The sequence below is a fragment of the Gallus gallus genome, chromosome Z (assembly GCF_016699485.2).
Source record: "Gallus gallus isolate bGalGal1 chromosome Z, bGalGal1.mat.broiler.GRCg7b, whole genome shotgun sequence".
In the NCBI taxonomy this organism is placed as follows: Eukaryota; Metazoa; Chordata; class Aves; order Galliformes; family Phasianidae; genus Gallus; species Gallus gallus.
This window is the reverse complement of record NC_052572.1, coordinates 64,281,085-64,306,324: the sequence shown is the minus strand read 5'-3', so window position 1 is coordinate 64,306,324 and position 25,240 is coordinate 64,281,085. Positions and strand designations below refer to the sequence as shown.

Here is a 25,240-nt window from a genome sequence, read left to right as displayed (position 1 = left end):
CTTTTTTTGAAACCTTATCATGTTCCATTTTTCTCTCAGGTCATATTTTCTAAATAATCAAGCAAGCTGAGAAAGATATTTAAAAAAATAAGGAAAGCTTAGTTTCTTACACATGATTTAGGGAACTGATGCTTCAACAAAACCTTCCCCCCATGCTATAGTGCAGCAAAAAAGAAGTTACAGTACCACTTTTCTTGCAGGAATATTCTGCATATTATCAGTAAAGGAAGCAAGGCAGTAGGAGTTTCCTTCTTCCTACTAAGAGAAAAAGGAGTCAGCAATATTCCCTGTGTCTCACTGCTGAAAAGGCTTGGGAGTGGATCTCAGACTTGAGGGAGGAGGAAGAAGCTTTCTTCCAAAGCTTGGCCTGAATATTCACAGCAGTACAGACGATGCAGTTTTAACAATCAAAGAACTAAGAGCATTCAGCTAGCTGCAGGCAGTAGCCAAGCTCTGAGAGAACAGCACAACCAAGCAGCAAGAAAGGCCACTGCTAAAAGGAACACAGAAATTCAAGATGCTGATGGACCAGTGACTTCCTTCTTCGCACTCATGGAAAGCTTCCCAGAAGACAGTGAAAGGAAGGCTTCCTTTTTTCCAGCATCAAGGATAAAATTCCACTGACCCTCAAGGGATGTCCATCACACAGCAAGGGAAAGAGCAGTTGGTAAGAGGCAGTTTATTTTTAATTCTGTTTATCTTTCAAGGGAGGAGGGCAGTTACTGGAAATGCAAAAAGTAAATGGTTCTAAATGAGTAAAAGCCAAGTCAGCAGCTGTATCTGGCTGAGGAGTGGTCATCCATCAGTTCCCAGTCCTTCATATGTCCTCCATGTAACAACAGGGAAAAAGCAGATGAAGCAAGAAAAGTGAAGCAAGTGGCAATGAAAGACAGAAAAAGTAATTCTTCACAAAGTAAAATTAATGTTAAAACTGTAAAAACAATGGGAAAATAAACACAATATTAAAACCAACCTGTCATGACTGAGTAAAATGCTTTCTGCAGTGACATGAGCCATTCAGAAGATCCCTCTTCAACGGTTATGAACTTTTAAATAGAAATTCAGGATTCTTCTTTCTACAGAGAAAATCGGAGAAGGGCCTCTTTCCACACAAATATAAGGGGGGGGGGGCGGGGGGAGGGAGAAGACTACAATGAAAGGATGGTTTCTATACTGAGAAATAAATAGAACCGGACAGTGAACTAGAATGACCGATTTTGTCCCTACTGTTTTCTACGATCCCAATACTACAAAACACGTTCATGAGTTTAATGAAAGCATTCACACATACAGTGCTACTCAACCATGAAATTGTTTGCCAGATTAGGGCCAGAGTCCCTGATCCTGCCATCAGATCTGTGCAGGCAGATCACAAAATCCTTGTAGATCTGTGATAAAGTCAATGAGGTCATGCTCCACAGGGATTCAAGTGTCTATCTTTACAAATCTCACTACAAACCTTATTCCTGTAAAATTGATTTACTAACTGTAACATCATACTCCACTATTGGCACATATAATATTTGTATATTTTTCTCTCTCTCTCTCAGAAAAAATACTAAAACATACCTCATGGATTATATCCCCTTAACTATTTTATAGTTACCAACTTTGTGCATTTCATAAGCTAAAATTTCAGTTTCACGTTACTTTTATAGAAATCTGAATTGAAAGTCAACCTGGAAAATATTTTCAAGATTCTCAGCGGTTCAAAATATCGTATTTACCACATACCTTACAATAAGCTTTGTGTCCCTCTTCCCATGCTAGACTAAATGTGGCGGGTCATGCACTTATTTTGGTGTGAATTATGGAGAGTACTGCTTTCTTGGCAGAGTATATTAGCCTCTGAAGAGTTACAGGCTACTACCTCTGTGTTTTGTTACAAGTCCTCTTGCTAACTGGCACAAACACAGTTGCACATTAATGTGACAACACTACGGAGATGTCCATTTAAGTTAAGGAGAGGCCACATTTAAACAGCCTATAATGAGAAAGTGCAAACTTTCATCTTTAAGCCAAACTTAATTTTGATTCCCCTTGATTATGCCAATCTCCATTTTTCTCTAAGTGCACAGGTCTGTATATTACTGTCCGCAATAATGGGAATGAAAGGCTCTGTTTGTATACCTTGAAATTTTACATATTTGCAGTGGCTAAGTTAACATTTGCACTGTTTGGAATGGTATTAATGTGAAGACTAAAAAAGCCATAATTTCAAAACCTCGTTTGCTAGACAGATATCTGAATATAGAGATGTGCATTTCATTTCCCTAAACTAAAACATTCAGTACATGCTCAAAAGCCCATGTTACCACAACTGTTTGTAACAGTAAGGCATTAATTTGGAAGAAAATTCAAGTAGACTATTATCTGTTTTCTGTGGCTTGTGTTATATAATGTGCATTTCATATTTAGTGTAAGGTTTAGATGTGACAGTTCTAGTCAGCCATGGATATCCACATTCCCTCAAGAGGCTTCCTCCTCATTACTTCATTTTTCACCACCTCTCACAAGACATTTGTTGTTCAGCTGTTCTTATTATGAGCTGCATGTCTCCCACAATTTGTGATCTTCAGGACTCATCTTTCATCATATCAGAGAGCAGATGGAAGTTATAATTCTTTGGTTTTTCCAGGCATGTGTTAAGCAAGTCTGAAATGAGTCACTTAGAGATATTAGCAGAGCAGTCAAGCTTATTACAAAATCTCTGTTTGGCATATTGTGCAGAAGTAAGACTCTCACTTTTACAATTTATGAGGCTAAAGAAGAACACGCTCAGTCAAAGTGACTCAAATCTAGCTAAATACTGTTATCAGAAAAATAAACGTGCTTTAAATCAGCATATTATTGAATTGTACTTCATTATTCTGGTAGATACATATGTATCATATATATATCATATACATATATACATCTGTGGATGCATGTACCTGAGTAGAGTTCTCAAAATACCTCCTCATAATTACCTCCAAGAGAAATTTCCCCAGCTAAATTGGAACCTCTAAATGCAAAAAATTATTAGAAGGCTACCTGAAATCTCTACCCTCATTTACCATAATAAACATCAAATGAAATGAAAAAAGAATACTAAGAGGCGACAAGGAGCATGCACAGGAAGCTGGGAGGCTGTAGTCCAACATTTGCTCTCTATTGATCAAATGTTTGCTCGATACTTTATTGATGTAAAGCATTATGTACAATCAGTGTTAAAAATTAATGCCAGAAGATCTTTAACTCTAAATTCAGAGCATTTGTTAGTCAATTTAGTATTCCCAGCGTTACTAAGCTACAACTTAACCTTCCTTAATAACTTTCTAGAGTGCTGTAGACACATACGGCTTACATTGTGCAATGAATATGAATGATCCGTATGTCAACAGCAGTGAAGACAGAAGTTTTTAAATATAAGAATGTACAAAAGTTTGAAACAGGACCTTTCTCGATGCATGATACATAAAACTAACAGTAGCTTGTACATTCTCATTCTCAAAAGTAAAACTCATTAAAAACTTGGTTAAAAAGACTGAGTTCACACCAAATTATTAAAATCTACCACAACTTTTGCTTTAGTAGCACACCAAAAATGGAAATCTGAATTTAAATAAATAAGAGTTCTATTCCAAATACCCTACAGGTACTACACAAAGTTTTGCAGCAAGATATATTAAACAACATCACTCTAAGAAATGGTTGAAGTTAACAGCTGTACATCAAGACAACCAAGGAGAGAAAAAATTGCAACATCCTGGGATTTCCATTGAACTGGTCCAAAATGTTCAACGAAGCCTTCCTCCAATCAATATCACAACTTCAGAAATATCTCAGATTTACGTTAATTACAAAGTAAATGCCAGTATTAGGAGGATAGAAATATAAGCCTATGCAGGAATCTATTATGGACTAAAAACATCTACTAATTTCACAGTGTCTATTAGCTTTTTAAAGATCATCTTCTTTCTTAACCTGTTGAATCCCTATTTCCTCTTACCTCCAAGCAAAAGAAAACAAAACGGTCTGATAAATTTGACATGGTTTTAAATACAGTCTATACAGGTTCTTTTTAGTATTCTATTATGATTAAATACTTTTTTTTTTCCAACAGGTCATTCTCTCTAAGCTTCACCTCATTAGGAAGTCTGTTATTTCCTTTGTTCTCAATGAATGTGAAGCCTAAAAAGTTCTTAAGAGATGAGGCACTCAGTTCAACAAGTCCACTGCCCACCTCTCGGAACAATGAAAGAGGAGCTAAATTGCCTTCAGTGGATACTGGTTCCTTATACTATCAGAAGCTTCCACTTAATTCAAACTAATTAACCATTTTACTTCTAAACTCAGCAAAAACGAAATCTCCATTCAAAGAGTAAAAGTTGAAATTTTGGAAAGGATACACTGTTTTTTGTATTTGAAACAAGTGTTTCGGTGCCCAAATTAAAAGTGAAACACAGCATACATTTACCTATGAAATTACAAATAGAAAAAAAATGTATGTGTACTGTAAGAAAATACATTCCTGTATCAGCACTTATGGTCTATATCTATGACTTGATGTATTTGAAATCTGAGTAACTATGTTATCCAAGAGTGTATGGGAAGCAATGAAGCAGAAAGGAAAGAACAGAATGGGCACAACTTTCCTCATGAAAGTATGAGGAGAATTCTCGCTGGGGTTTTCTTAACATGAACTAAAATGAAAGAAAAAAAAATCCCTACATTCCTGCAAAAAGTATTCATGTAATCCAGTGAAAACACCAATTTCTCAAGTTGGCCAATTTCTGAAGAACAAAGGAAAACAGTTTAATAATCTTGGAGATAACATGCAATTCTACTTTGGGCTACTTAAGATACGCGTATAATTATGTGGACCAAATCCTGACACAAGTCAATGCAGTTTTCCTATAAACAGTGATGCCTACCTGGCTTGAAGTATGAAGCCTCCTTTCCATTATTACTTTCTGAACAATCACATTAAAGAACATCCACTAAGCAATCAAATTGAGCAGTTAAAAAGACTGGAAAAGTGAAGCTTGACTGTGCACAAGTTCACCAACACCATTATAAGAACCTCAGATTATGAATAGCAACCACTCTCCAAAGCAATAAATACCATATTCCAGAAAGAAATTCACCCCATTTGATATTAGTGCACCTTTACAATTGCTAACTAATATATAACAGTTCTTCACATTTTTTATGTATTTCAGATTTACTGAATTTTGGCTACATGTAGAAGGAAGGATGTACTACCTTGTACAGCACTTTAACAGAAAATGTTATACTGAACACGATTTTTTAATTATTTTGTTTTTCTAATAAACAGAGCGATCTGGTTTATTAATCCACTGTGTTTAGACAAGGGATTTCAGAGTAAATGTCAGAAACCTCCTTGGTCTCTTTCTAGCTTTCACATCCAGCAGTATTTTACTCTATCTTAACACTGGGAAGCAAGGCATACCTCTGCAGAATTAAAGAGTAGTAAACAATAGCATTTCATTCATACTTGAATATCACTTACCCAAAAAGCAAAATGTATTGCTCTGACAATAACTTTATGGAAAAGAAATACTCTTCATTTCCATATCAGTCATGAAAAGCTCTCTGTGACCACTTAAAAGAAGTTCTTTTAGTTTTAAGAAGTAATCTATGCTGCAGGTGGACAATGGTAGTTACCTACACAGTAAGAAGAATTATGTCTGAAGAAGATGCTCTTGTCTCTAAGGGTGAAATTACAGATCCAGTGATAAAAAGTAAAAGTGTAAACGGCCTTCCATGAGTTTGCAGGACTACTGTAAGGAGTTACCAAGTAACTCCGTTCAGAACCACTGCTTTAACAGAACAATCCTTAAACATTTCTGGGCAAAGCAGGTCAAGCAGAAACTATGCAGTGCAGCACACATACTTCTTTCAAGGGAAATCACATCTAAACACAAAACTGTGTTTGGGAATCTCCGCTATTAATGACAACAGCCCATAGACACACGGAGAACCTAAGAGACAAAGAGAATAAAGCAATGGAAAGTTCACAGGAAGGCCATAAATGGCTTAGAGATCTAAAATCTGTCAACTTCCTCTCACTTATGGATCTCATGACCCTGTGGCAATACAATTTGGCACTTGTCCCATGAATTAGACCAAATTCAGCATTTTGTAGACCCTGTCTGCTCTTCCCTCTCTCCTTCTCTCTCCTTGTATTTGTCATCTCAGGCTCTCCAAAGCTTGGAATGACAGAAAAGCACCACTGGTTTTTGTTTTAAGCAGAAAGAGTTACCATGGATTCTACGTGGCCTGCTCCACTGAAACTGACAGCTAGAAGACAAGTCTAGAATCCAGTTTTCGGCAGAAAATCTGGGAGGACCTAAAAGCACAAGATGCCTAGTGATGCTGCATGCAAAATGCCACAGTAGCAACAGCTAGAAAAAGAAAGAAAATCAACAGCTAGAAGATTGCTCCATCTCTGACACACATGAGAGTTAAGAGAAGGAATTTCTCTGATGGACTGAAGAGATCATGACTGCTACGACCACTTGGAGAACATAGGAAAATCTGTTTTCAAAAATTATCCTGAAACAGAAAAAAACTTGCATGTATTTAGATCATCAAAAATCTTTACCTAAAAAGATAGCTCTGTGTGGGTTCCAGAAATTATTATTTTTTGACATATACATATATATTTCATGAAAATAGAATGAAACAGATCTTACTTCAGAATAGTTTTCGTTATGGGAACAAAAGGCCTGAGATTTGTGGTCACTTCCAACAGACATTCAACAAACATTTTCTCACAGTCCTTCTGTGGAAATCATCAGTACTTAAAAAAGCTGTAAAAATATTCATAGTCCTTCAAGTTCTGTGTACTACTAATGACATGTTAGGATTTGAGTAACAGTCAAGGCAAGCAAACTCTTCTGAAGATAGGCACAAAGAAGAGGGAAGAAAGTGGTATTTTCCCCCCTATAATATGTCAATAAGTGCAAAGATTTAATTTTTTTGTGTGAAAGACTAACAGAGTGATCAGCCATCTCAAGTGTCTAAACGCTACTCCCATTAACCTCTAGAAAAATTTTACTTATATCACTATGATTTTAGATGGAATAATCTGTATAGAATTCATTACAGCAGTCTTTAATACACCATACCACTTTCAAGCAAAGCTAAGCTCCAGGTCATACAGCTTACTATTAAAACATGCTAACAAATCAGGTGGAAATGCAATACAAGCTTATGAGACTGTACAGTCTTAGAGGGAATAAACATGCCTTTTTCTTACCCTTTAAATTACCTAGTGTTCTTTTGGGAGGCATAAGAATAAACAAGATACCCTTACTCATACCAAAAGTGATCTTTCAAACAGCCACGGAGAAGACACTAATAAAATCTTACCTAGAAAATAATCAAGAATTTACTATAGTTGCTTGTCAGAACTTATAGGATCCCTCTCAGCATCCTGGAAGAAATTCCATTATAATAAGCAAGGAAGGCATAAGAACTTCTAGGCCATAGACCATTCATGTCCAACTCGCAACCCATGGGTGGCATGCAGACCAGTATGTCTTGCATTGCACCCATCCCCTCTCCGAGCTATAAAGATGTCTCTTCCCCACGGAGCAGCCCCAGGCACGCAGCCATTGCTCAACAACAGCCACTTGGTGCACTATTAACAGTGTTGACTGAAAGCAGGGCACAGGGAGGGCACTGTTGTGCAGTACTGACTCAAGTGATGGCAAATAATTGTATGCATTTTAATACACGGGGCTCAGAACAGTGAAGAACATGCAGCCGTGCTTTCCGTTTTGATTAAAGAAACTTGAAAATAGAATTGTAGAATCCATAGAGTTGGAAGGAACCTTTTAAGGTCACCTCATCCAACACCCCTACAATTAACAGAGACACCTACAGCTCAATCACATGCTCACAGTCCCCTCCAGCAGGGCCTTAACTGTCTCCAGGGTCAGGGCATCCACCACCTCTCTGGGCAACCTGTGCCAGTGCCTCACCATCGTTACTGTAAAATAGTTTTTCCTTACATCCAACCTAAACCTCCCATCTTTCAGATTGAAACCACTTCCCCTTGTCCTTTCACCTCAGACCCTGCTAAAGGGTCTGTCCCCTTCTTTCCTATAGCCCTCTTTTAGATATGGAAAGGCCACTCCCAGGCCTCCCTGGAGCCTTCTCTTCTCCAGGCTGAACATCACTAGCACTCTCAGCCTGTCCTTGTAGGAGAGGTGTTCCATCCCTTGGATCATTTTTGTGGCCCAACTCTGGACACGACCCAAAAGTCCACCTCTCTCTTATACTGAGGACTCCACATCTGGATGCAGTACTCCAGGTGAAGTCTCACCAGCACAGAGCAGAAGGGAAGGATCACCTCCTTTGACCAGCTGGCCATGCTTCTTTTGATGCAGCCCAGTATATGGCTGGCTTTCTGGGCTGCATGGGCACGCTGCTGGCTCATGTCCAGCTTGTCATCTACTAGTCCCCTCAAGTCCCTTTTGGCAGGGCCGTGCTCTATCCTTCCATCTCCCAGCTTGTACTGATAGTGGCAGTTGCCTCTACCCAGGTGTAAAACCTTGTATTTGGCTTTGTTGAACCTCATGAGGTTCTCCTAGGTCCACTGCCCTGCCTCCTGAGGTCTCTCTAGGGTTGGCAGCCCATCCCTTGGGTGTGTCAAATACACTACACAAGTTAGGTTTCAAGATTGCCCCCCCAAAATCATCAATTTACACTTGCAAGGCTGTTTTCAGTTGATATAAATACATGACCTGCAAATTTTCAGATGAAAATATATAAATAGATATTTTATTTATAATATATAGAGTTATAATCAGATATTCAACAATCTAATCGCATCTCTTTACTGGACTTTCATAATCCCTATCTTAGCAGAGAAAAATATCCTTTGCTTCACAAATGCAACTTATTCATGTCACCGCTTTCTGGCAGTACACACATTTTGAACAATGATTGTAAGTGATGAAATACGAGAAGAGTAAAATGTCATCAAAAATCTCTGATGAACACCTTGAGACCTCACTAAGAATTGCAACCACTGCCATTGAACCAGACTGGTGTGTTACTGTCAAATATCCCACGAGTATTATGCTTTTGTTCCTCTTTCTCTCTCTCTTTTTTTTTTTTTTTTTTTAAGTAATGTTTTAAGAAAAATATTTAAAATTAACATGCTTTGTTACCTATATATTAACTACATTGTACACTTTGCGAGGGCTGCTCCAAAAGTAATACGTCCTATTTTATTTTTGGTCCACAACCTCAGAGGCAGATGTTGGTGGTATGGCAGTAGAGGCTGAACCTTCACAACAATATCCTGCTGCATGTTGTTGCTGTGTGACAGATGGCAGCAGAGGGGTAGTCTAACAGAATGGCATCTGACACGGAAGTGCTTTTGAAGCAAAGGTGTGTTACTGAATTCCTCTATGAGGAAAAAAATGGCACCCACTGACATTCACAGATACTTGCTGAATGCTTACAGAGACAAGCCAGTGAATGTGAGCACAGTGAGGCAGTGGGGTGGAGTGTTTCACCAGTGGTGACAGTAGATCACCTTCACTGGCACAGCTGCTATGATTGCAGCATGCAGGCTCTTGTTCATCACTGGCGAAAATGCATAGGTAATAGTCATGACTATTTGTAAAATAGTGTTTTGTAGCTGAGAATTTGCTCTATCAAATAGTGTTATTGTATTCTTTGTATTGGTTGACTTTTCCATGGAAATAAATAGGAGGCATTACTTTTGGAGCAACTTGCAGCACAAGACTTTACTTAATGTGGCCCAGGCAATCTCAAAGGTTGGACATTCATGCTATAGAAGATCTTAACCACTAAGCAAGGAAATCACCTTACAAGAAATAATTTCACAAGTACTATCCCTGCACCAGAGGTACAGAGGTGTGAAACAACAGCTGAGCCAGCAGAACTGGAGAGCAGCCACTTCTGGAGATCAGAAGCTCATTGGTAGGGATGATTCTAAAAATCCTTTCTGCTCTGAGGAATCACATTTACACACTAAGTTTTCAGCCTATAAACAGATGGAAAGAAACTCAGAACAACATGCACGTGGGAACCCGTTTCTCTCAACAGAAGACCTCGGCTCTAACCGAGATAAATGAGATTTTAAAAAGAGAGACAAAGAGATCTCCTTAGGACGCTGTTAAGAAAGAAAACCCATTGTAGAGTGAAGTCTTGGCTCAGAGCTACCACAGAAATGATTTTTCACAGCACACAGGTTTTCCTCCAGAAAAAAAGCCATAGATGCCTGGAAAATGTATACATACCTACACATATAGGTGTGTATATGTATATATAGTATGTATATGTATATATATATAATTATTTTTTTAATGCTTGAAATGCTTTGTTCCCACTGAAATGCCTGCAATATTAAAAGAGTAGGCAAGCATCAGTTTTCTTTCCAGAGCTATGTGTAGTGGAAACGAAGTATTTCTAACTCTAAGATATGTTCATTAAACTTGAAGGCAAAAACATACCTCCCTGATCCAGTACTTACATATCATACAACTGTATTTTGAAATCCAAAATGTGAAACTAATGAATTCAGAGCCTTGTTCACTTGGGAGGGAGAAATTCCAACTGCGAATCTCAATAGGAAATAAACTTAGAATTTCTTTTTTATCATATGGAGGAGTTGTGTTTAACCTCAGTATGAGGAGACAAAACCTTCAAATTCAAAGCTAGAATAGCCCTTTGCTTTTCTGTTTATATTATTTTTACTAAGATGAGCGCTGTCAGTACTGCAAGCAGTTACAGCCTTCACCTTGAGTCACTTCACATTCCTGCTCCTTTCATTAGCTTGATAAAAATCCAAACTGTGGTAGTTAGTATTAATACAATTTAATTTTTTCTGGATCTGTGGAAATAGAACTTCTGCAACTGTTCTCTGCAGAATAAGGATGCTGCTGTATAGAGTAACATGCACAGATACATCAGAAAGTGTAAAAAACAGTTATCTAGAGGAGTTGTTTTTTCTCATTATCTTACACAAATAGCCAGGAACAGATTCAGTGGCACAGACTGATGGGCAAACACAGGCTAAGACTCACTTTACTTGAATACAGAGCATTGATATTAAGAGAAAAATTCAGATGCACTCTTCCTCAGGACAGCACTGCAGATGGGTTCTCAAAAGGGCACTGTTAGTGTTTTCCTCAAGAGTATTGCAGATGTACAAAGTCCAGCTGCAGATATTTAATTGCATTAAAACACAAGCAAAGCAGGTGCTAATATGTTATGGCAAACTAAACAGTAAAGTAAACCTCATCATTCAAAAAGATGTGTTCGATTATTAGGGGTAGAGGATAATTAAATGGCATCATTTTTTTTTTTGCATTTGTAGTTGAAATACTGTGAAACTTGAAGAAAAGTAACAAAACCTTTCTGTGCATATTTGCCGTATGAGTTAATCTCTGTGTTGCAGAATTAATATCAACTCTGTTGTTTGAGGCACCAACATTTCACAAATTAGTAAAGTGTCCCCAAACACTTTCCTCCTTCATCAAATATTCTTAAACCTTTCTTCCTTCACAAAAGTAAAGACAGAAAACATATTGGGTCATCTCATTCAGACTAATTAGTGTTAAACAGGATATGTCTAGTGTAAAAAGACCACACCTTCAGCAAGAATGACATTCACAGGTCAAATAGAAAAGCATATACCTAATAAAAAGTTCTAAATTGCTAGTATGAAATACTAAGCAAGTCTTCTGTGCATTTTGTACTTGGCAATTAGTTTTCAAATATGACAAGACAGCTATGAATGCTCTTTTCCTTGACCTGCAGTCTCACTGGAGGGATGGTAAAACAGCCTGGCTCTCTGACAGCCTGTACTGGCAGTGGAATTTTGACTCCTCTGAACACTCCACATGGGTCAAGATTTCACAAATCATTAATAAATGGTATTTTATAACTATTTCTTATGTCTGTTAATATGAATGTACAGTGTGGTCATGAAATATTAAATATATGCAGGATTTCAACAGCGTGCAGCTAACACAATGCAGACTGCTTTAAAAACAGCACATGACACTAAGGAACACTTATGAGTACTTCTAGGTATTAGAAAAGTTTATCTTAACTATGAGAAAGCAATGCAACAGCTTCTTTTTCTTGTCACATTGAAGGATTAAGAAAGCTATTAGACATGCCTGGAGAGGTAATGGATAAAATAAAGCAATTTTTTTTCTGACATAAACATTCATCGTCATTTATGCAGACTGATACACACATAGAAGAACAGCATTTTATTTTTCCTTCATCAAACGCGACTTTATACAGTAACTTAATCATCACACAGTTCTGTTTCACATGCACACTCGTTTGACTGTTTTCTCAGTATTTTAACATACTGTAACATCTACCATAATGCAGATGAAGTGAGCAATAAGATGATGTAAATCCAAAATCCATAGAAGTTTGAATTACTAGAAAGCTGACGTCAAGATAAAATTTGTTACTTGATATAATTTTCATTGGCTACTCAAATTCTTAACATATAAACTTAGATAAATAGTGAATTTACTGATCAGTGAAATTCTCATGAGTTTAAAGAAGCTTGGACTCCATTCTGTTTCTGATTCCAAGTGCTTTTTAATTTAAACTTTCACTGCTAATAATTTTAGAATTATTTCACAACAGGTTTCAAGTTTTTTGCTTTCGTTACACACATTACACTCCAAGTGTGCAATGCCTCTGCTGAAGTCAACTGTCATACTGTGGATTCTAATTTTCACGGATTAATTCACTAATGTCATTCCCTGCGGTCATAAGCTATTCTTATGAAACCATTTCTCCTTCAGTGAGGAATTAAACCTTGCTTTAATAACAAGGATTCAGAACAACAGCAAAGCTGTTGAAATGCTGTATTCTTCCAATGACCGGGTATTGAAAACAGACTAAGTAAAAAACATCATGTAAGTTCTGCTTCCAACAGTTAGATTGTTCTTAATTTGAGCAACATGCTTTGCCAAGTTGGTTGACTTTAACACCTTTGCAAGTGGAAACTTTTCTTATAATTTTGTTCCCTTCTCCAACACTGCTTTTCACTCACTGATTGTTACAATGAGTGATCAATGTAGCATGGAAAAAACAGTGCAAAGTTATCCAACTTCCTTTACCAGTCAGCCTCATAATCTGACCTTTAAGAAGAGGGTATTAAAGAGTTATTGGTCTGTAAGTAAAAGATGATTAACAGTTCTAACTGTGTTGTTGATGCATTAATAGCAGTCACAGTTAACTACATATAAGGCAAGATCATTAATCATTTGCATGCTAAAGGACACGAAGCCATATTCAGATAATGATAATAGTAATAGAAAGTGGTTAATTAGCTGATTTGTTTAATTTTTTTCCAAATTTATGTCTGTAAGACCTTGGGTTATTGGAGTCTAGTTTTAATTTTGTGTATATTTTTCTGCAGGGACTAGACAGTATTTTTAAGATAAACTGTGAAAACTCTGAAGAGGTTTCGTAACAGTGCCATGAGGGTCCCATACTCCCTCCTTGTACCATATGAATGACTCAAAGGAACAACAGCTTCGCCAGTTTTCTGAGGACTTTCTTAGTGAAAACGAAATCAACAGATAGAGAAGAGCTAGCTGGAGACAGAACCCAAATTCCACCCTAAGTCTGGAACACAGTTCCAGATTTCTAGATTGTTCCATGTACATGATGATAATGAAGAAAAAGGAATGTAGCCGTTCCAGTGTTAGGGATCCTAGTTTCTAGAACTACTATTTTTGGTGGGGCGGGGGTTTTCACAGGCAAAATACCACCAAACTCTCTACTGTGTTTTGAACCGTGTGTGAAATATACAAAAACTGTCATAATACTTTACATCCCATGATTTTTTCTGTTCTCCTGGACAGGAAAATTTGTCTAATTTCCTCTGTGGTACATAAGAATGAAAACAATCAATCACAATTGAAGTCATCACGGTCCTGACAGAAGCCAGGGAGTCAACTGACATGAGTATGGATGTGTGGACAGGACTTATCTGTGCTTCCATTTGGCCTGTGCCCTTTTGACTGGCTTGATGTTTCCATGTGGAAGAGACAGAATTATCAGTTCATTCTGAATTAATACACAGGACAGCACCTTGATCTCTGGGAGTTTTCCAGGTGGCAATAAGTAATCACACAATTAGAACATCCTAATTCTGAGGCATCCCCACGAATGCTCCTCATATGTGACAAACCTGCATTTGAGATGCTGTTATGCAGAAATAATTCTATATCACATTTGCACATACAGTTAATGAAAGCATGGTAAAGACAGACAAAACTTACATAGTCATGAAAGGCTTTTGCTTCACTTGAATGTTCACATGTTTCTCGTCTTTCTGGAGCTGCACAGTAGAGATCCCAAAATACACTGCAAGTGAAGGAGTTACAGATACAGTGAGAAAATCATTGTGAGAAAAAATCATTACTCCACTAGATTTTACAGTGCACATCACATATGCATGTTTATGTGTTGAAACAGATACATCACTTCCTTGCCAACAGCTTCCTTGCCTACCTCTATGAAAGAATTTAGGTTGGTAAAACATCTCTAAGGAATCAAGTCCTGTTATCTGATTCTCTGAGGCAAGAGTGCCGTACCAGTTTAAAACTACAGAAAGTATGAACCAAGAAGCTAATCTAATATACCAGGTCAGAGGGTATAAAGCTCTGCATTTAACCTTGAGCCATTGGTGACTGTTGCTATTTACCTCCACAAAGCACTGGAAGGAACAGATGCATACAGTAATAACATAAAAAGGAATGAAACTGAGGAGAAAACTGGAGAGTTCTTCCGAAGTTCAATACTATGCCTTAAATAAAAGTTCCTAGAGAAACACATGTATGGAGAAGAACAGGAAATGGATGGGCATCTTCTCTTACAGCTTTTGGTTTATAAGAAATGAAAAGAAATAGTGATGGCTACAGTCATTCTTTGTCCTATCACTCCCCTTCAAACAGAGTTACACATGAATTCATCTTTACACGTATTTTCATTCTAGAAACTTCATGTTTACTAGAACAATCGTAAGAATACAATTTGTCAAGAATTTAATATTGTTTAATACTTACTCCAGCATCATAATAGGGAACAGTGGAAAATCTGAACACTCTGCTGTCGAAAATCAAAATTAAAAATTCTTGTACATTCACAGGTACAAGAAACACAGTGTAATAATTAGGCTTTCGTCACATAGGTAATAAAAACAGAAAAGTCAGTGAAGAATATGCCACATTTTACACAGCTGCATAAAAATCTTGGGTTTTTGCATTCAAATGGGACTACTTTAAAACTTATAAATTGTCGGACTCCTGACAGCTGGACATATTCTCCATAATTTTGTATTCTTGTAAACACAAACATATTGGATATATTCAAATCATGCAACAATTAATAAATACCATGGCTAAATAGCATTGATTATGAGCACTCTTTTCTCCCTGCAAACTTTACACTTACAAATGTGTATCTGCATAATGAATTTTTACATGAGCAGATAGTGATAGGACAAGACAGAATGGTTTTAATCTAGCAGAAGATAGATTTAGAGTAGATATTAGGAAGAAATTTTTCACTCAGAAGGTGGTGAGGCCCTGGCACAGCTGCTCAGAGAAGCTGTGGGTGCCCCATCCCTGGGGGTGCTCAGGGACAGGTTGGATGGGGCCCTGGGAAGCCCTATCTGCTCGGTGGCAACCTGCTCACAGCAGAGACATTGGAATTGGGTGGGGTTTAAGATTTCCTCCATCCCGAACCATTCTGTGATTCTATGATTGCATGATTCTGTGGTAACATACATTGAAAACTGCAAATTATTTGTCTACCCATACACTGAGCTGACAGAAACTATGCAAATGCAGATACTGCAACACCAAGCCCATGCTAACACATACTGAGTTTCAAAAAGGGTACTGGTTTGGGTTCATCTAATTACTTTCATATGCTGTACCTGTTAATTTAGTGTAGGCAAAAAAGTAAAGAAGCTCACATCTATATGTACAGTCACTGTATGCATGTCCGCATATGTTAGGTAATATGCATATATATTTCATCCCTGAAGTGCAATTACTTGGTATTTGTATAAGGATCCTTTAAATTCAGTTTACTGAAAGATGGTGAACAAAGAAGTGCAGGTTACAAAGATACTGCCTTATCAACTCACTATGCAGTATCTGCTTTCCTGTATCTAATATCTGTGCCTTTTCCTCTATCTTATTTTTTATTTTTTCACTTCTTTAAAAGAAAATGACCACCTCCATATTGTTTTAACAAATGTTAACAAATTCAGTGTTCACTTGAATTTCTTGCCTGCAGCTGCTGGAACTTGCAGTTGCCGTATTGTAAAATCAGAGGAAAAAAAAATTCACTTACCACCACCAGGAGTGCAAGAATCCTGGGGGCTCCCCCAGTGTGATGTTTTTTTCCCATCTTATCTGAAAGAAAACCATAAAAACACACATGTACGCTTTTGTGATTATTGTGACTAAAAAACCTTACTTAATAATAAAAGGAAGAATAAAACATTCTGTAGTTGTGAAAAGCTTCAGCATCATCAATCTACGTATTTTATTATTTTTACTATTTTAGCTGATGACTTTTATTTTGGAAAACAATATTTTAGACCGTTTTCAGAAGATTGTGTAAATAATTTTATTAAAGACACATTCTGATCACTCCACCATTGAAATATGCTTTTCTAAAACATTTTCCAGTTTGCACTAGGTAAAACTTGAGATACAGAACTAATGTTACTGATTCAGCAGGTGGCAGTCTTCTCTCCACATTCAAAGCTAGCCAATGCTCCAGTATCCTCAAGGAGTGCTGTACTGTCAGAGGCAGTGAGACAAATACACCCCAGCTACAACCTGTTCTCCCACCACCCAGCGAAAGTGTAAAACTAGTTTGGCTTACTTTGTCTGCACTGGCAAACGTTCTTGAATAGACACACACTGTCTATGAGTTTTTTCCCCACTTATGAAGTCTGGTTTATTCAAAACTGTTTCCAAAGGAAACGCAATTTAGGAATGTTTACACCCTTAACTTCACACTTTTATTGTTAGCAGCTAACTCAGTAGACAACATGCCATGAGAGCATCCTGTCTCTCTGCAATCCTTTACAAATGCTCTACCTTAAATATTACCAAACAGTCATTTTACTAATGCCACAGTTTGTCCTGAACTACAACAGTAAGTAGTTTGGAATACAGTAAGCTCAGTATAACTGTTTTAGTAGCCCTGTTGCAAATAGATTCTGCAAGTTTTATGTAACACTGTACAGAAAAGACTGTACAGAAGACAGCATCTTGTTAAAATAGAGAGGAAACCAGAGCATTACAAACACTCCAAATTCCTCCAGTTACAACTACACATAGCACTATTTCCTGTCCAATTTTGCAAATAAATAAATAAAAACTGTATTGTTTAAACACAAGCTGTATTCCATTCGGCAGACATAAGCAGCGGCTAACAAAAATAAATAAATAAATAAATAAATAAATAACAATAACAACAAAAAAAACTTCAATTAAATACCTAAATAGTCTTCTATGAAAGGTACTTTAAGTTTTACATAAAAGCAAACATAAGCTTACTAAATAAGGTGGACATAATGTTCATACTGCAATAAGCACTGAGATTTTTCTAAATAGTAATAAACTTCTATTCTCAACTCCGACTTAATTACCACTGAATTGTTAAGAAATTTAAACAAGTATGTTCTTTCAGGAGTAAATACACACTTCATACATCTAAAAATGTTCTTTGCACACATGCGAAGCGACCTAATATAATTTCAATACGTTACACAGCTCGCTCTGAAAGCATTTTCATAGAAACTACAAGTGATACAAAGAGCACAATAACACCATTTGATATAATAAATTCTCAGCTACACAATACTATTTTTCAGCATGGTCACCACCATTAACTATGCATCTTTGCCAGCAATTAACAAGAGTCGGCATGCTACACTCATAAAAATCTGCAACAGCGGAGGTGGCCCACTGTTTCACAGCTGCTATGACAGCATTGCCAGCATGGCTTCACCAAGGGCAGATCATGCTGTCCATCTGTGATGGAGTGATGACAATGGTGGACAAAGGAAGAGCAACTGAAGTTGTCTACCAGGACTTGCATGAGGCCTTTGGCATGTTCCTGCATATCCTTATGTCTAAACTGGAGAGATATGGATTTGAAGGCTGGATTATTAGTTGATAAAATTGGTTGGATGGTTGTAGCCACAGCGCTGTGGTCAGTGGCACAATGTCCAGGTGAAGGCTTGTCATAAGTGGGTCTGTCTTGAGACCAATGCTCTTCAACATCTTTATCAACGACATTGACAGTGCAATTAATCATACAGCCAGCAAGTCTGTGGATGACACCAAGCTGAGTGGTACAGTTGACAAAACAGAAGGAAGATATGTCATGCAAAGGGACCTGGAGAGCTCAAGAGGTGAGAAGATGAGAACATAAGGAGGTTTAGCAAGGCCAAATTAAAGGTGTTGCACTTGGGTCAAGGCATTCCCAGATGTACACTTTTCCAAGTACAGACTTGGAAAAGAACTCATTGAGACCAGCCCTGGGGAAACAGACTTAGGGGTTCTAGTGGATAAAACTCAACAGCGGGCACTCAGCCTGAATGGTCAGCTGTACCCTGGGTTGCATCAGAAGAAAGGTGGCCAGCAAGGAGAGGGAGGTGATTGTCCTCTTTTGCTCTTGTAAGACTCCACCTATAGTACTGTGTCCAAGCCCTCAGTACAGGAAGGATGAAAAGCAGCTGGAGTGAGTCCAGATGAACTCATGAAGATGGTCAAAGGGCTGAAGCACGTCATCTATGAAGAAAGGTTGAACGAATTGGCCTTGTTTAGCCTGAAGAAGGCTCTGTGGAGACTTCATTGTGACCTTCCAGTACTTGAAGAAAGCTTACGAGCAGGAGGAGGACACACTGTTTACACAACCTGATAGTCATAGGACAAGCGGGAATGGCTTTAAACTAAAGGAAGGCAAGATTTATATTAAATGTTAGGAAGAGATTTTTTACTCAGAGAGTGGTGAGGTACTGCAACAGGGTCCCAGTGAGGCTGTGGATGCTGCATCCCTGGAGGCATTCAACGCTGGGTTGCATGGGATCCTGGGTACCCATGGTTTTAGTGGCTAGCAATTCTGCCATGGCAGGTGGATTGGAACTGGATGATCTTTAAGGTCCCCTCCAAACTACACCATTCTGTGACTATGAAAATGTTGCCCATGCAGTTAAGTAAAGATTGGCAAAGTGCTCCATGGTCTTCAAAGTGGTATGGGACCTGGCATTATCATGTTGCAAGAGAAAAGTTGCCTCTGTCTCTGGTCAGGTTCTAGAAGTTCAAGCCTTCAGCTTAGTCAGCATCATGATGTAGTGGTCAGAGCTGATGATCCCAGGAAATCCAGAAGGATCACACCCCTTTTCTATCCCAAGAGACAGTGCACATCACTTTACTCTCTGCAGGCTGCATCTTCATTTTTTTCTTCAGTGGGGAATTCACATGTTGCCACCCCATGGACCGCTGTTTTGACTCCAGCTCATAGTGATGACACCAGGCCTCATCATCAGTAACGCTGAGATCCAGGAAACTGTCACCTTCAGCATCATATTGTCAGGATATCAATAGGTCCTGACAAACTTGCATATGTTGCCCTTTCTGTTCCTGTATGAGCATCGTAGCGCTCACCTTTGAGTCCAATGTTGGCATCATTGTTTTCAACACATTGAAGCTTATGTTCAGCTCCATACGCAGCTTCCTGGTCTTAATCCACCAATCCTTGCAGATGAGATGATATAGGTGCTCTTCATTCTGTGGTGTGACAGCTGTGCATGGCTGTCTAGAACATGACTTATCTTTCACGTCACTGTTGCCATTCCTGAAACACACCACCCACCAACTCGTTGTGCTCACATCCACTGGCTGGTCTCCATAAACATTCAGCAAGCATCAGTGAATGTCAGTGGGTGCCATTTTTTCCACATAGAAGAATTCAGTGACACACAATTGCTTCACACTCACTTCCATGTCAAACGCCATTCTGTCAGACTGTTCCTCTGCTGCCATCTGTTACATGGCAACAAAATGTAACAGGATATTGTTGGAAAGTTCAACCTCTACTGCCATACCACTAACATCCACCTCTAATATTGTGAAGCAACATAAGGAACAATACAAAGTATTACTTTTGGAGTAGCTCTTGTACACAAATACTCAGAACTACTCAAAAATCATTTTGCTGTTTAAAAAATACTATACAAAAGTAAACTCCAGACATTATGACTTCTATTGATAAAACTGGCAGCATAAGCCAGTTGCATGGCTCTTAACCCCACCACCACCACACCACTTAACAGCACTTAGTACAGAAAAAGTACTTCTGAAACTGTGGAAATCCTGCCTAAACTGTGCCAGAAAAAAATGTTAGTAAAAATGAAAGATATAAACAAGGCCAAAGCCACCAACAAAGTTTTATAAACAATTCAAATGAGCTCCTCTGGGGCATAGCCATTTCCCACATGCATTCAGCATGACTTAGTACTTGCAAGGAAGTTTCAAAAGCAATATAATGGAGAGGTGCAACATACAGTCAACACCAATTTCTTTTTCCTATTGTTTCAAAACTCACTGAATTAAGAGTAAAGTTTGTGTTTGCACAGAAATGCCTCACTACATCTAAGCAGTATTCATCCTTTTCAAAGCAAGGCTCCCTAAAAATACCTTATTCATAGGTCTTACATTTGTCCTTTTTAATAGAACACAACTTATCCACATAAAGGCATTCAAAGAAGGAATCTGATGGGAAGGTGGAAGCTTTGTTTTATTTTCAAAAAACACATCTCACAATGCAGGTGTTAGTCTATCTGAACAGATAGAAAAGAATTATGAAAAATTATAAAATTAAAACAAAAATACTCTCATTGTCATCTGTATCAATGAACAGCTTGTAGCAGCTGGGAAACACCTGTCTTCCTGGTCTAGCCAAGAAAATGAAATTACTCCTCCACTAGAGGAGTAGTTTGCCTTGAGTAAATTGAGATTGCCTCCAGTAGAGGATTAGTATGCCTTGCCAAAAGACCATTTGCCTTGTAGATAAGAATGACTAGCACAGATCTTACTGACCTGTGAACCAGCTCTACAAAGTTTATACCAGATACAAAGCATTATAAAAACAAAGTCATGCTTAAGAAAACTATCTCTAAGTCATGAGTGATTTTATGATATCCAATTTAAATTTTCTTCTCTTTTTTTTTCCATTAATCTTACTCACATTACTTGCTAGATCTTGAAGAAAGGGACATTAGTCTTTGCTAGTTGTACCCTTTAATTATCACTGATAGCTGTGCTGCTCAGATAATCTGTATGTGTTATTTCTGTTTTGTCCAAATACTCTGGGTTAGAGCAACTTTGAACTGAATGAGTTTTAAAGAAATCCATCCAAATTATTATGGCAGGTGCAGGCTGCCATAGTAGAGAAAGCACTGAGCCCAAACAGCCATACTTTTTAAGAAGTGATTAAGCCAATACCAATTTCATCCTTTGCAACCTGGACATCTCCTACACCTGAAGTACTCCTCCAGTCACCTCAAATCACAACAGGGTAGTTGCTTCCCATCAGCCACGAGTGACAAAAACACAAAGACACATGGAAGACTGCAAGTTTCACATCACTAAAAAGCTATAAGAAGACATTTTTTTGCACTGCTCAACTGCTCTTTTGTTATTTTCATCCTGTCTTGTAATTTTCCTTCTCTAACAGTAACAGTGATTCACGTGGCATATACAGTTGGGCTAGAGCTTTTATATTGTTGTTTCCACCTGAGGACAGAATGGGCATCACAATGCAAGATTCTATTTACTCCACAATAAGCTACCTTTTCTTTCTTTCTTTCTTTTTTTCTGCTGCTTCCACCACTCGCCATTTAACTATGTGCTTAAGGTTACTTTCTCCCAGTCATGGTAGCATACAGTTTTCTCAGTCTGAATCTCATTGTATCATCTTAATCTCAAATATTATATAGGCTTCCCTGCAACAACAGTAACTGCATTTGGTTTCTACATGAGCCATTTACAAATATTATTAGCACTGTCTTTGTCTTTACCAATTCAGTACATTACTAATATATGTCTCTCTACATTGCAATACACTATATTTTATCTCTTACCATTTTTTGGATAAACTTCAGCATCAGAAAGAATTTGAAAGATTTTATACATTCTCAAATTATATTTGCTCAGACCTGAAAGTTTCTCTATAATCTGAGACTGAATTAGGTTTTAAACGCTAAATTTCAAGATACTGTATTGAATGTTTTCCTGAAATCCAAATGTCATACCAGTTACACTCCTGCCAGCTGCTCACTTTGCACATAAATGATAAAAACAAAATGAGCAAAATGAATCCTGCATGGTGCATTATTTACAAATGACAGCTGTTTCCGGAAAGTCAAGATATTTCTTATTTTTTCATTGCTTTACTAAGGAGAAAAAAAAACAATTGTCAGAAACTAATTTTTTAAACATAAACTGATACTAACAACAATCCTACCCCTTTTGCTTCTCTCTGTTCTGTGAATTGTCTATAAACACCAGAAACAACCCTCCTATACTCACTCCCCCTGTTGTAGTAGGCGTCTTGCGGGGCTACGGGATGTACGGGACAGGCCTCTCCCTAAGCATAGAGAGACAGTGCTATCGTGCTGACCTTGATGCAGAGAAAACAGGAGAAGAAGAAGGATGAGAAAAGAATGTGGAAATGGCCAAATAAGGCACAGTGTTATCTGGTGTGAACCAATCAGAGTGGGACAGGACAGCACGGTTATGTAGGTAAAAATGTATATAAGCTGTTTTTAGTAGTGAATAGACGCCATTTTGCTGCTCATCATATTGGTGTGTGTCTGCAGTCATTTGGCCCTGATCAGGCTATTGATCAGTGCGTGCAGAGGCCTAACACAGGTGGCTAACATCGTTGTTGCTGAAAGCAACATCCCCCCCTCTTCTATCTCCAAAATGTCATCACTAGCATAGTAATTGTATTAGCTTTGAAGGAGGATCAGTTGAAGAAGCAAATTTTCCTACTACAACATGCTGCCTGGTTTTCTCACTTTTGTTCACTATTCAATTACTACCACTATTTCGTATGTTCTCATCAAAGACATATTAAAAACAATAATAAACCCCAAAGACCTCAATATATTTGGCATATATTTGGGTACTCTTGCATCCCAGAATAATTGTAGAGTATTGAAGAAAACACAATTTACTTACATCTTCAAAATATGTATGTAACTCTTCAAAAAACAATGGAAAACAGTAACTATTATGTAATGGTAAAAATTGTAAAAACATCAGAAGTTAAGAGTGCTTAAGAAACAGGACCTAAATGGTTGTAGACATAATGGCTTCATCAGATGAAAAGAAGCTAAGCAGTTAGAAGCATGGTAGGAATATGCAGCAAGATCAGTGTAAAATATCTGCCTGCCATGTATTTAGAAAGGATACATCATTCAGACTGGAGATTTCAACAGTATCATGAAGGAGTACAATGGATGTGCTCTCCATCATCCACATTTATTACAGAAAATAGATAAATTTTTTTTCAGTGTAGCACGAAATCAGACAACATGGCTAACAAATCACAGCAAAAGTAATTATGCAAAGGCATGCAAAATGACACAGCAAACTCACTTCTTGCAAAATCAGAAGTCTATGCTGATCAACGTAAACAGATAGGCAAAATTGTCACTGCTGTTTATTTTAAACCAACACAGATTTAATTTCACTTGCACACACACTGGAAAGTTGTGCATGAGAAAAAAAGAGACAAAGAAAACATACCTCTGATAAAAATGTCTGGGCTGATTTCTGTGCTCCTACATGGAGCAGATATTCATATACATACAGTGCTAACCTGAAAAACAAACAAACAAAAAGACAGTATTTAGAGTCGTGTACTTGTTCACTTCTCTTTTTATGAAGATAGGATTTCAGAGGTTTGAGTTGCACGCTATTTCCTTTCAGAAACTATGTACCAAACATGTCAAATCTACTGCCTATACCAGAACTTTTAAACTAGACATATAGGTCAATCTGAGCTGAGTTGTTTAAATAGAGGTTAATTAAATATTATTAAAACCCTAAATTACTTAGAGTCAACATTTTTAATGATGTTTGGACAGGTGCCCAGTTAGCTAACTATTGACCTACTGCTGCTCCATATTTGCCCACAATACACCACGCTCATTGTAAAGACAATATATTTGTACAGCACCACTATTTCTCCAGGACAACTGGAACACGTCAGGCTGTGAGCAGGCTTGAACAACACCTCACGTTTACTGGAAGAACACGCAAACTTCAGGCTGCAGAAGGAAAAGCAATCCTAGAATCCACATCCGTATTGTAGTACAACCACATATCTACCATAAGAGAACAACATCTCTCCAATAAACAGATTATTTAGTTTATTCAAACCTGGATATCTCTGTGCTCTGATGACAACAGCCATGTAAAAAAGATCTCATGGCTAAAGAAGGGCTCAGGTCCCACTCGACCTTGGGCTGAGAAGGTCCCTTCAAAAACCCAAGAAAAGGGAGAGCAAAAGCAGCAAGGCTTCTGTTAATAGAGGCTAGATTTGAATTTGAAAAGTGAAAAAAGTAACACTTCCTATTCTTCAGCTGACTCTCCAGAGAGTCCCCCGTCTGCTTGTATGTTTAAATGTGAAATCCTATTTGAATGTTTGATTTAATAATGATGCTTAAAAATTGTCTACACAACATTTCAGTCCAAGAGAAGAAAAGGAAGTCAGACCGCATTTCTTTCAAAATTGCTTGCTGAACTGTTTTAAAGAAGTACAATCTATTTGCACTTACTTTGTGATGCAGTGCCATTCCAATTTGGAACATTTTTACTATTCCTATCCTGAAATATGTAGTTTAACCAAACAAAGCAGAGAGGCAGAGAATCTCTCCTTTCCTGTTACTGTTCAAAACATTATGCAATATGAGATAACTGTCATCATGGCACTGACAGAGCAGTAATTATTTCAGTAAACTGTAACAAGTGAAATTTTAAAATGTATGAGAGAATGTTTTCATTAGTTATTCATGCTTCACACATGCAGTAAAGCCACTACTTCACTCTCCAACGTCGAGATGGACATGGATGCACCCTTATGAGTTCAGCACAGAGAATCC

The 25,240-nt window shown here is 37.8% G+C and overlaps 1 protein-coding gene across 4 annotated transcripts in view; it reads right to left on the bottom strand.

The window, feature by feature from the left end:
* SSBP2 (single stranded DNA binding protein 2) overlaps positions 1-25,240 on the bottom strand; it is a 170,965-nt gene that overhangs the window by 109,165 nt on the left and 36,560 nt on the right. For all 4 annotated transcript variants that reach the window (XM_046905913.1, XM_001234273.7, XM_046905915.1 and 1 more), the window contains exons 2-4: positions 23,883-23,955; positions 16,399-16,460; positions 14,316-14,400 (exon numbers count right to left, since the gene is read on the bottom strand). In XM_046905913.1, coding sequence (XP_046761869.1) covers positions 14,316-14,400; positions 16,399-16,460; positions 23,883-23,955 — 220 coding nt within the window. The remainder of the gene's footprint in view (positions 1-14,315; positions 14,401-16,398; positions 16,461-23,882; positions 23,956-25,240) is intronic.